This window comes from Sapajus apella, unplaced genomic scaffold (genome assembly GCF_009761245.1).
Source record: "Sapajus apella isolate SASKATOON/1434 unplaced genomic scaffold, GSC_monkey_1.0 scaffold26, whole genome shotgun sequence".
Taxonomy (NCBI): domain Eukaryota; kingdom Metazoa; phylum Chordata; class Mammalia; order Primates; family Cebidae; genus Sapajus; species Sapajus apella.
Genome location: NW_022436966.1, coordinates 464126 through 475201, shown reverse-complemented (window position 1 = coordinate 475201; position 11076 = coordinate 464126). Strand labels below are relative to the sequence as shown.

At 50.6% G+C, this 11076-nt stretch overlaps 1 protein-coding gene across 1 annotated transcript in view; it reads left to right on the top strand.

The window, feature by feature from the left end:
• SMYD5 (SMYD family member 5) overlaps positions 1-10683 on the top strand; it is a 17885-nt gene extending 7202 nt beyond the window's left edge. The window contains exons 2-13 of the mRNA XM_032291729.1: positions 2175-2283; positions 3362-3501; positions 3946-4067; positions 4460-4529; positions 5118-5222; positions 6053-6115; positions 6423-6493; positions 6824-6930; positions 7342-7398; positions 8281-8375; positions 9050-9120; positions 9218-10683. Coding sequence (XP_032147620.1) covers positions 2175-2283; positions 3362-3501; positions 3946-4067; positions 4460-4529; positions 5118-5222; positions 6053-6115; positions 6423-6493; positions 6824-6930; positions 7342-7398; positions 8281-8375; positions 9050-9120; positions 9218-9365 — 1158 coding nt within the window. The 3' untranslated portion in view covers positions 9366-10683. The remainder of the gene's footprint in view (positions 1-2174; positions 2284-3361; positions 3502-3945; positions 4068-4459; positions 4530-5117; positions 5223-6052; positions 6116-6422; positions 6494-6823; positions 6931-7341; positions 7399-8280; positions 8376-9049; positions 9121-9217) is intronic.
• The last annotated feature ends 393 nt before the right edge of the window (positions 10684-11076 follow it).

The following is an 11076-nucleotide window of genomic DNA, read 5'->3' as shown; positions in this document are numbered from 1 at the left end:
ATATTACATAGTCTTAGAGTTTTGCACCATCTTTTTTTATTTCTTTTTATTTTAGAGATGGGATCTTGCTATGTTGCCCAGGCTGGTCTCAAACTCCTGGGTTCAAGCGCTCCTTCATCCTCAGCTTCCCAAAGTGCCAGATTTACAGGTGTGAGCCACCACACCCAGCCTGCAGAGTTTTTTCTTTAAACTTTTTTTCACATTGGAAGTATGTATTTTGTGTCTCCTTTCCATTCAGGTTCAGTGCTCTCCAACCTTCTTAATATTAAGCATTAGAGCTCTGTTTTTCTTGAAATATGCTCATCTATTTTGGGAATGAGCGATTTTATAAAGGAAAAACTCTGATTCTTTTCTCTTTGTTTTGATTACTAAATATTTTCTGCATTTAGTCTTCCACAGAGAGAGGGAGATCTACATTTGTCCAATATTGAAATTTGAGATTGTCAGAAATAACACGAGTCCCTGTTCATATTGTCTTGTCCCATAGAGGAAGGCCAAGTTTTCAATTTGCTAGATTGGGATGGGATACAAAGCATGGGGGGAAGGGCTTCCAGGAAGCCTGGCAAGGATGTACCCAGGACTTCTCTTGGCTTTGTTTCACCTGTCCCATTCTACTATGACATAGAGCTTCCAGAGTTGTTCACAGGGTTGAGATTTGTGGCTCTGAGTTTGAGAGGCAAACCTATCTGGCTTCTAAGGAGGCAGGGAGCTACCTGGGAGGCAATAGTGACAGGTCATTTTGCTGCGATATCAAGCATTTTTTTCCTCTCCTTTTGTTTTGGCAGTTCAGTGTTGCCAGGGGCACCCATCTTCTTAAATGAGTAATGGGAGTATGTGCCCAGTAAGGCCAGTAACTGCCTGGGTTCTGAAGCCATCTGCGGAGTCCTTTTGCATATTTGAGAGATGGCAGTTCAGAGGTTGTTTTCTCATCCTTCATCCTTTACATGATGAATATAGTGTTTTAAACCAGTGCTTCTCAAGGCCGGATGTGGTGGCTCACGACTGTAATCCCAGCACTTTGGGAGACCAAGGTGGGCGGATCACGAGGCCAAGAGATCAAGACCATCCTGGCCAACATGGTGAAACCCCGTCTCTACTAAAAAAAAAAAAAATACAAAAATTAGCTGGGCATGGTGACGCATGCCTATAGTTCCAGCTACTTGGGAGGCTGAGGCAGGAGAATTGCTTGAACCTGGGAGGCGGAGGTTGCAGTGAACCGAGATCGTGCCTCTGCACTCCAGCCTGGTGACAGAGAGAGAGACTATCTCAAAAAAACAAAACAAACAAAAAAAAAAACCAGTGCTTCTTAAACTAACATGTATGTTAATCACCTAGGCATCTTGTTACAATGCAGATTCTGATTCAGCAGGTCTGGGGTGGAGCCCAAGATTCTGTATTTCTAACAGAGTCCTAGGTGATGCCCCTGTTGCCAGTCCCTATACCTCTCATTGAGTAGGAAGAAGCTACAGCTCATAAGGTACATTCATCAGTGCTATATCCTTGCACCCTGGAAACTACCTTGTAGGTATTATTATAATGCTCACTTTTCAGTGGGAAACAGATGTAAAGTGAAGTAGTTGGCTCAAAGGTTCACAGCAAGTTAACATTAGGACTGGTGCTAGGATTAGCGCATTTCTTTCAGTGCAGCCCCCGAGGACTTGTTGGATAGCACTGTGCAAGGTGCTATGGGTATTCAGCTCACCAAGGAAGAGGGCACATTCTTCCCCAAGCAAGGCTTCCCTGTCTCTTGGTGTAGGATTTCTCTGCAACCCTGTGCAGCAGTACGACTGTCAGGATCCTGGAGGGGCATGTGGCTGACTCAGAGATGGCCGCTCTGCTGTTACCAGCTCCTGTACAGGAGGCCCCAGCCTGCTATAAGCCTTGACCCCGCTCTGGCCATACTCAGAAAAATTGTCTGAGTAATCTGATATGGCTGCCATGATGGCTTCCTCCCTGTTCTAGGCCTTCTGCTCTGAATGGGCTGAAAGGGATGCAACTGAAAATAGATCAGAGCTACATTTCCAGAGGAGACAGTTATGGAGGGTGCTGACCTCTCCATGAACTCGCAGAGGCAGAGGCCTCTCCTAAGAGTGAGGCTGGACAGCCTCCTGGAGGCTCTTGGAGCTATGTCCTGTGTTCCTTCTAACGGACATCCTGTTCCGCTACCCTCTTAGGGCAAGGGGCTGTTTGCCACACAGCTGATCCGGAAGGGGGAGACCATCTTCGTAGAACGGCCGCTGGTGGCTGCACAGTTTCTCTGGAATGCACTTTATCGCTACCGAGGTGAGTACATCTCTCCTACTCCTCATGGCTGCTGGACCCAGTCGCCTTTGTGCATGAAAGTGAGCTGCATACATCACTACTGGCTGCCGTCTCTGGAACTCTGGGTGTTGGGAGGAAATGCTATCTTCCCTTGAAGGACTGTGCCTGAGAACCATGCCTCTGTCCAGTGTTAGATGTTTGAGGCTTATTCCTGTGGTGAGAGGCTCTTCTGATGTGCTCCCTGAGGGAGCACAGCAGGACTCAGGCAAGTATGACTTCATGGCATGATGGACATCATGCTGAAGTCCCAGTGGCAAAGTGGAGTCCTCCACCAAGAGAAGGCCACAAGAAGGCCTTGTTCAAACAAGGCTGAGTTAGGGGTCAGCACAAGTAGGATGCCCTTAGCTTTGCTGGTCACATGCTTTTTTCATACTTTTCTTTTTTGGGGGGAGGAAGGGTGGCGGAGTTTCGCTCCTGTTGCCCAGGCTGGAGTGCAATGGTACAATCTTGGCTCATTGCAGCCTCTGCCTCCTGGGCTCAAGCGATTCTCCTGCCTTAGCCTCCGGAGAGTTGGGATTACAGGCGCACACAACCATGGCTGGCTAATTTTTGTATTTTTAGTAGAAACAGGGTTTCACCGTGTTGGCCAGGCTGGTCTCAAACTTCTGACCTCAGGTGATCCACTTGAAAGTGCTGGGATTACAGGCATTAGCCACCGTGCCCAGCCCACACGTTTCTTAAGCTAGAGACACATAATGAAAGGAGGGTCAGTTGGCCCCAGAGTATGGGAAAAGCCCAGTTGGTGGTGGTGGGGGCACCCCAGAGAGTGAGTCTGATTAAGAAGCAAGGAGAGTTAGACAATAAGGGCCAGAAGGTTCTTGAGAGGGAGGAGGAGATTATTTACCTTTGGATGCACATGAAATTAATTAATTAATTAATTCATTCATTCATTCATGTAGTTATTCATTTACTCACTTCCCAAACTTTTATGGAATACCAGAATGGTGCCTGGCACATAGCAGGTACTCCATAGGGCTGTGAAAGGGATAGCTGTGGCCTCTGCTCTCAAGACGTTGTCGTGTCCGGTTCTAACCCTCAGCCTGTGACCACTGCCTACGGGCACTGGAGAAAGCAGAGGAGAATGCGCAGAGGCTGACCGGGAAACCAGGCCAAGTTCTGCCTCACCCAGAGCTGTGCACTGTGCGCAAGGACCTCCACCAGAACTGTCCCCACTGCCAGGTGAGTATTCCTGGGGAGTGTACCTAGAAGAGGTTGGTGAGGGAAGCCTTAGCTAGAGTCCTCAGCGGGGAGACGGGAGCAACGACAGACCTGGTAATGGCCTTGAAAACTACAATGTAGGATAAGATATTGAAAAGGCTTGGTTGTTGTTCCAGTTCCATCTTCCTTGCCACAGTTACATTGTCTGGAAAATGGGCTTGGTGGGAGCTTACCTTCTTCCTGGGGAACTGGCAGGGGCTCTCCCCTCTACCTGAAAAGTTCTTTTCCCTTTCTGTGGTTTTGCAAGCCTAGGTGTGCCTTTTACATGCTCCCAGAGCACCCTGTGTTTTCTGTTCTCATAATATATCTGAGCTACTGTTCAGGGGCTACTTGTGGAAGGAATGCAGTTAGAGGAGGTGATCCTAGGGCCAGATCCTAGGTCCTGACCTCTGTCCCACTTAACAGGTGATGTACTGCAGTGCAGAATGTCGGCTGGCAGCCACTGAGCAATACCACCAGGTCCTGTGCCCAGGCCCCTCCCAGGATGACCCCTTGCATCCTCTCAATAAGCTGCAGGAGGCATGGAGGTAGGTCTCTTTTCCTGTCTTCTTTCCTTTATCCTTGCCTCCCTGGTTGCCTGCTTGGGCTCATCAGGTGTTGTCATCTTTCTTAAGTTACAATTCCCTAGATTTTTTCTCCATTCTTAGGGTTAAACAGAAGTCATATCACCTTATCCCCTGCCTTTAATATGGGCTGTCAGTCCTAAGAACACCAGGACTGACATTTAACATTCTCCCAGGAAGAGTCCCGTTAAGCCAATTGGAATGCAAAGTCTTGCCTAAGTCCTTGCCTATGACTTTCTCTCTTTGTAACTGACGCAATTGGTAGGAAGCTTTCTCTGTACCAGTCAGACTGGCGTTCCCTGAGCTCAGCTACTAGGGAAAGAATTTCTAGACCAAACTTTTTTCTCTTTCCCCAGGAGTGTTCACTACCCACCTGAGACTGCAAGCATCATGCTGATGGCCAGGATGGTGGCCACAGTGAAGCAGGTGAGCCCACCCAGCCCTCTCAGGGAAGCTGACTTTGATGCCATTCAACCCTGGTCTCAGTCGTTTTCTCACCTCAAGGCCCTTGCTTGGATGCAGAGTTCTTCCTGGCCTTCCAAAGGAGAGCTCCTTGCTATGTAAAACTTTAGGAATGTGCTAAACAAATCAGGCATGGGGAATGGGGGGCTCATTTTGCCTGTAGCCTTTTTTTTTTTTAAACGTAAAGACCAGTGTGATAGTATGCCTGCAGTTTCTGATCTAGGAGAAGATGCCTTGTACAGTAGCAATTCATGCATTTGATTTATAAGCACCACTTTTTCAGGATTATATCTTATATAAGGTGAGAGAAACCACTCTAACCCCCCTTTTAATATTATTCTTCCTCAGCCTCTTTCTCCTGTTCGTCCAAGTTTTGAATTGGCTAGCTCGGCTCCAGCTGGGGAGATGGCTGGGGGTGGGCAGCATGGGGAGGAAACCTGAGGCAGAGGAAGGGCCCCTGGAAGCTCCTGTGTGGTGGTATTTCCCGAGTGGGTGGGAGTGCCAGTAAGAAGGTGGATATGTGTGACCCTTAAGTATGTTTGTTCACTGCAGGCCAAGGACAAGGACCGTTGGATCAGGCTCTTCTCCCAGTTCTGTAACAAAACGGCCAATGAAGAGGAGGAAATTGTCCATAAACTTCTGGGGGACAAATTCAAGGTTATTCTTGTCCCATGGCCTGTCTCCTTTCCTCCCTAAATATCCTAGGGTGTCTCTGGCTATCTGTGGGGAGCGCCACATTTGATCACTTCTCAACTACAGGAAGGAGTTAGAACCTGGGCCCAGAAGTCAATTCAGAGGACTTACATTCCTGCCACTGTTTACTTCCTAACCTTATGTGAACCTACAGTTGGGAAGTGGGGTGACAACAGAGGAAGGGCACATCGGATGCCCTGCCCTGAAATTGCTCTCTATACTGGTGTTAGAAGGCAGAACTCGTCATAGGATAGCAGTGGGCAAATCAGATAGACTGGAGAGTGGAGGGTTGCAGGGCCACAGAGTCAAAGAGCAACATGGAACTGCCCACGTCCTGAGTGCCCATTCCCAATCAAAGAGTATGGGTCCTCACTGAGGACAGCGGACTTCCCTGCAGGAGCTGCCTGAGGGTGGATGGAGGCAGGTATGTGAAAGGTTTGCATCTGGGGTAGGCCCTCCTGCACTAAACTCACAGGAAAGGAGTGGGAGAACCCAGCTGGTCTGGAGGCCAGGTCAAGGGAGATTTGACGGTGGTGGTAAGGCTGCCTCAGCCTTGCTGGTACAACTGGTGGAACATGGGGAGAAATTTCAGTTTCGCCACCACAGGTTGGAATAGGCCGGCAGACTGCCATAGCTCTTTGGAGGTGGACTCTGTGGCTTCTTTTGCCCCCATGGAAAGCTGCGTCTACAGAGCTGGCCCTTTTTCCTTCCCTCCCTTGATCATCTGGGCCCTGCCTAGGTGCTAATGGGAAATCCCCAGGGATACAAGTGTCTCCCTGCTTCCTCTAAACCAGGGCCAACTAGAACTTCTGCGGAGACTCTTCACAGAGGCCCTCTATGAGGAAGCAGTCAGCCAGGTGAGTGAGGAGAGGGTGGAACCAGTGGCCTCCTTGTTACTCCAGTTCTCCGGGAGCAACCAGGTCAGCATCTCCTACTGGGACAGCTGAGCCAAAGCCAACTGGGTCTTCTGGAGTTGGGATGAGCCCGACTCACAGAAGGCTTCCTGAACAGAGATGAATTGGAGAACGTGACTCACAGAAGGCTTCCTGAACAGAGTCGAATTGGAGAGCCTGACTCACAGAAGGCTTCCTGAACAGAGAGTTGAATTGGAAGAAAAGCAAGTGGCTATAACATGAGCACCTATCTCTTTTTTTCCCTCCACAGTGGTTCACTCCCGATGGATTCCGGTCCCTCTTTGCTCTTGTTGGGACCAATGGCCAAGGAATCGGGACCAGGTTAGAATGTTCCAGAGCTATTGAACTTCCTCTCAGGGGTGGGAAACGGATTGAGGAAGGTAGCCACAGTTCCTTTCAAGGCTGGGAGGGGTAGGGTGGGACTCTGGGCAGAGTATTGAACTGGACACAGTGGTGGGAGTCAGAAAGAATGAGGCATTGGTATCTGTTTTAGGGAGCCTCTGTCTATTGGGAAGGATGGGCCCCTACCCGGGAGAATGAAACGGGGTAGGGGTGGGAGACACTTCTTCCTGGGCTTAACTTATGTGGAGGTAGAGAGCCCTGTGACCTGGGCTTCCACCTCCCCAACCATGAGCTGCCTGGGACCTCCAGCTCCCTGAGCCAGTGGGTCCATGCCTGTGACGCTCTGGAGCTGAAGTCTCAGGACCGAGAGCAGCTGGACGCCTTCATTGACCAGCTGTACAAGGACATCGAGGCAGGTTGGTGAGATAGAGCCTTGGCCTTACCCAACCCTGGAAACCCCCGAGTCAGATGGTGGATACACAGTTTTTCCCCAGGGTGCTCTGAATTAATGGTGGGGGAAGGTAATCCCTTTGTGCCTATGGGGAGCTTCAGATCTGTCCACAGGGCACACTGGTGAGAAACGGCCCCAAGATTTATCCAGAGGCTTGATGCTGGGAGGAGGGGGAGTGCTGGACAAATAGGGTGTCTTGTAGACAGAAGAGTAAGGCTTGTGTCTCAGAGGCAAGTTTAGGTAAAATGGTAGGGCCCAGTGCATTAGTGTGGTGGGGTGGCAGGACAGTGGAGTCAGTGCCTGTCCTTGTAAGCCTTGTTTCCTTTTCCTGCCTGTAAAATGGGTAGAATAATGTCTGTATGTTACTGTCTTACAGCAACTGGAGAGTTTCTTAACTGTGAAGGATCTGGCCTCTTTGTGCTTCAGAGCTGCTGTGAGTCATGGCACTGAGGAGGGATGGTCCCCGGCATTTCTGCCTTTACCAGGTGGCCTTGCAGCCACAGTTTATCTTTCTCAGTTGGCCCTTTCTAGGCTGCTAGGGTTGAGTTTGGGAGCCCCATTAGGTCTGAGCCCCCACAGGAATTCCCCTGCGCCTTTTTGTTCTATCATTATTTCATTTGTTCATACAACTGTTTGTGCTATAATATATGCTTATATATAAAACCTTATGATAGGCCAGGCCCTGTGCTAAGGCAGGCATAGAGCTCTGATTCTTGTAAAGGGAAGCATGGGCCTTATACCATCACTGCCCTGTGAGATTTGGGAGTACTGGGAGACCCTTTGGTTCCTGGGAAGAGGGAGCCCAGGCTAGAGGGCGAGTCACATCAGCACCTGATGAGGAGAGGCAGAGCCAGCTCAGACAACTGCCTTTTCCAGACCTCAGCCTCCCACCCCCTAGTTTCCTCACTGTGAACTCCTCCCAAGCTCCAGGGCCACTCTACCCTCCCAAACTGGATTCTCAGAGGGCCTGTGACAGCTGTTACTAGATGTCCAGTAGCTGGCAGAGCTGAGTTAAGTGGTCTGGTGGGCGTCCCTTCAGAGCCCTGTCCCTCCCTTTGTGAGACAGTGGGAACACGACTGAGAATGAAGTTGGCCAGTCACAGCGGGTTGGAGTGGGAGTGCTGTGGAGTTCATTTGGCGTGTGCTTTTTGGTCTTTAGGAAAGAACACTGGATGCAGAGTCAGGAAACTTGGGTTCCAAAACCTGCTTGGCCTTGGCAGGGATGAAAGAGCAAGAAAGGACCCAGAGCTCTGCAGAGTTGAGGCTATTATGTTTTTTAGTAAATAATCCTCATTACCTGCCTCTTGTGATCTAGGCAATCACAGTTGTGTGCCCAATGCAGAGACCTCCTTTCCAGAAAACAACTTCCTTTTGCATGTCACCGCTCTGGAGGATATTAAGCCAGGAGAGGTGAGGGGAGCCAGGAACCGTGGGGATGGGTGGGCAGTGGGCCTTGGAAGTTCTCTTTAGGGATTGGGAGCAGCAGTGGCTAGAGCACCTTGAAGTTCAGGCCGTTGGGTGAAATCTGCACATACCCTAGGGTCTGAGTCTTCAGCTTATGGTTATGTTCTAACCCTTCCTCACTTTCTCAAAATACAACTCCAGAAAGTCTCAAGACAGTGTTTGAGGGACACCCGTGTGCTCAGATTCTTGTCTCCAGCTATCTTTTGGTCAAATGCAGATCTGTAGTTTCTAAGAAAGCAGGAGATAGCTCTTTGTGGGTTTAGGGTCTTTTCTGTTAGCACAGGCACAGTGCCTGGTTGAATCTTCTTACAGGGCAAGTAGCGTCATACCAACACCTCTGATCCCAGCACAGACCTTGGCCATTGACTGGCTTTCACCATGGCCTGAGGCTAATCACAGTATCCTCTGTCTCAGACACAGGCTGTTGGAGCCCTGCAGTGGCCTGCCTACTGAAGGCACTGGGAACTGGATGAGGGCAGCCTACTACTCCTTCACTGAAGGGCAGCGCAAGCCTGGCTCCTAGAGATAGGGCAGTGGTTGGAGACAGGGTAGGATTTGGGGAGGGCCTTATACCATTTAAAAGAGCACAGACCATCAGACTGCACCTCTCTGCCCTACAGGAAATTTGTATCAGCTACTTGGACTGCTGTCAACGGGAACGCAGCCGCCACAGCCGCCACAAGATCCTCAGGTGCCAGCTGGGGACATGGTTGGGCAGCTGGGCTCTGGGGTCCTCTATCCTGGTAGTTGCCTGACTTTTCCCTCTCATCATTCCCTCACCGCTGCAGGGAGAACTATCTGTTTGTCTGTTCCTGTCCCAAATGCCTGGCAGAGGCTGATGAACCCAATGTGACCTCAGAAGAGGAAGAGGAAGAGGAGGAGGAGGAAGGAGAGCCAGAAGATGCAGAGCTGGGGGATGAGATGACTGATGTGTAATGTTGCCCTGCCTAGAAAGGGCCGTGCCCGAGACCCTGCTGGAAAAAGGGGCTCTTCCCCCAGAGAAGGGGCTCAGAGGGAACTCCCCACTCCCATTGCCTGCTTTCCTCTCATTCCAGCCCTCTCTGCCAGAGGGTAGGACAAAGGCTGGACTCCCAGCCCCCAAACCCCACCAGACCTCATGCCCTGGACACTGCTGCTGAGTTGGCTCAGACTCTGCACTGTCACTGAGCCTTTCACAACTGGCTTCCCTGTGAGGTTCCTCTACTCTAGGGTATGAGGGGCTGGAATCAGGGCCAGGGCCTAACAGTGTTTCTTCCCCTTGGCCCCATGGCCCATACTTACCCATTCACCTGAGGCTTTTCTCCTCTCAACTTCCTGTTGATTTCTTTTGAGGGGGTAAATCTGAGAACAGACTGAGTTCATTGAAGCAGAGAGGGGAGGTGGTCAGGCACCCTCACCTTCCTCACCTCCCCACTGCCACAGCTGTGGCTGGTAAGGCAACTGCTTGACCACTGGCTCCGAGGGGAGAGGCAGGCAGGAGGATCTGGGTCTCCTGAGCCCCTTCCCTGAGGCTGTCTGCTGGAAATGCTCGATCAGGGGGAATATTCCCCCACACACATACCCCCATTTGGACATCTGGGGAAGTGGAGATAAAACTCTTCCCCAGACTCCAGAATTTTTGTACCTTGTGCCTTGCCTCACAGGCCCTGGCACAGTGGCTGGCCCTATGGAGTATGGAAAAGGCTTCTGCCTTCCTCAGGAGGGACACGTGGGGAATCATCACTCTTTCTCACAGCTTCTTCCCATCGTGCACTCGGCGGCATGGCTGAGACCTGGGGCTTAACTGGCCTGTGCTCCTTAAATTAGGATGTTCTGGCACTCCTGGGGCCAGTTAAAATGGATCAGTGAGGGGCTTTCCTGGCCTCAATCTCCATCTTTAGGATCTCCACAGAGGAACACTTAAGTCTTCCAGAAACCTCGAGGAGCTGGGCTAGATACTTGGAGAGTAGCTCTGTCTTATCCTCTCCTACCCCCAGATCAGCACCACCCCTCTCACTCTTGGGTTGGATGCTAATGGGAATTACAAACCATCACTCCCAATGCCTCCCTTTCCTGGAGGAGCCTGCCAAATCCCCCTGCTGAGGGATCCCAGAGAGGGCAGGTGCCCACCCCACAGGCCCTTCCCTGAACCATGGAGCCAGGTGGAACCTGCCTGTCTCCTTACCCATTGGGTTCTTACTCCTTCACAACGGCCAGCACTCCTTTTCCACAGCCCCCTGCCCACTGTTCTCAATAAAATGAGTGGTAATAGGCCTCTGCAGGAATCCTTTGTGGCGAGTGGCTGGGCAGACTTCCCTCGGCATGCAGCAATCGCAGGTGGGTGCAAAGGGGTACTGATTAGACCAGGAGATGGGAGCTCCAGGATCACCAGCTTGGGCTCTCCTCTGTCCTTATTTACACTCTGCTATGCATATGTTCTAATGCCTAAGAGCAAGGGTCTTCTGAGGTCCAGTTTGGCTTTTTTTTTTTTTTTTTTTTTTGAGACACAGTCTCACTTTGTCACCCAGGCTGGTGTGCAGTGGTGCAATCAGTCACTACAGCCTTGAACTCCTGGGCCCAAGCAATCCTCCCACCTCAGCCCCCTGAGTAGCTGGGACTATAGGCTTGCCACCATACTCAGCTAACTTTTTTTTTTTTTTTTTTTTTT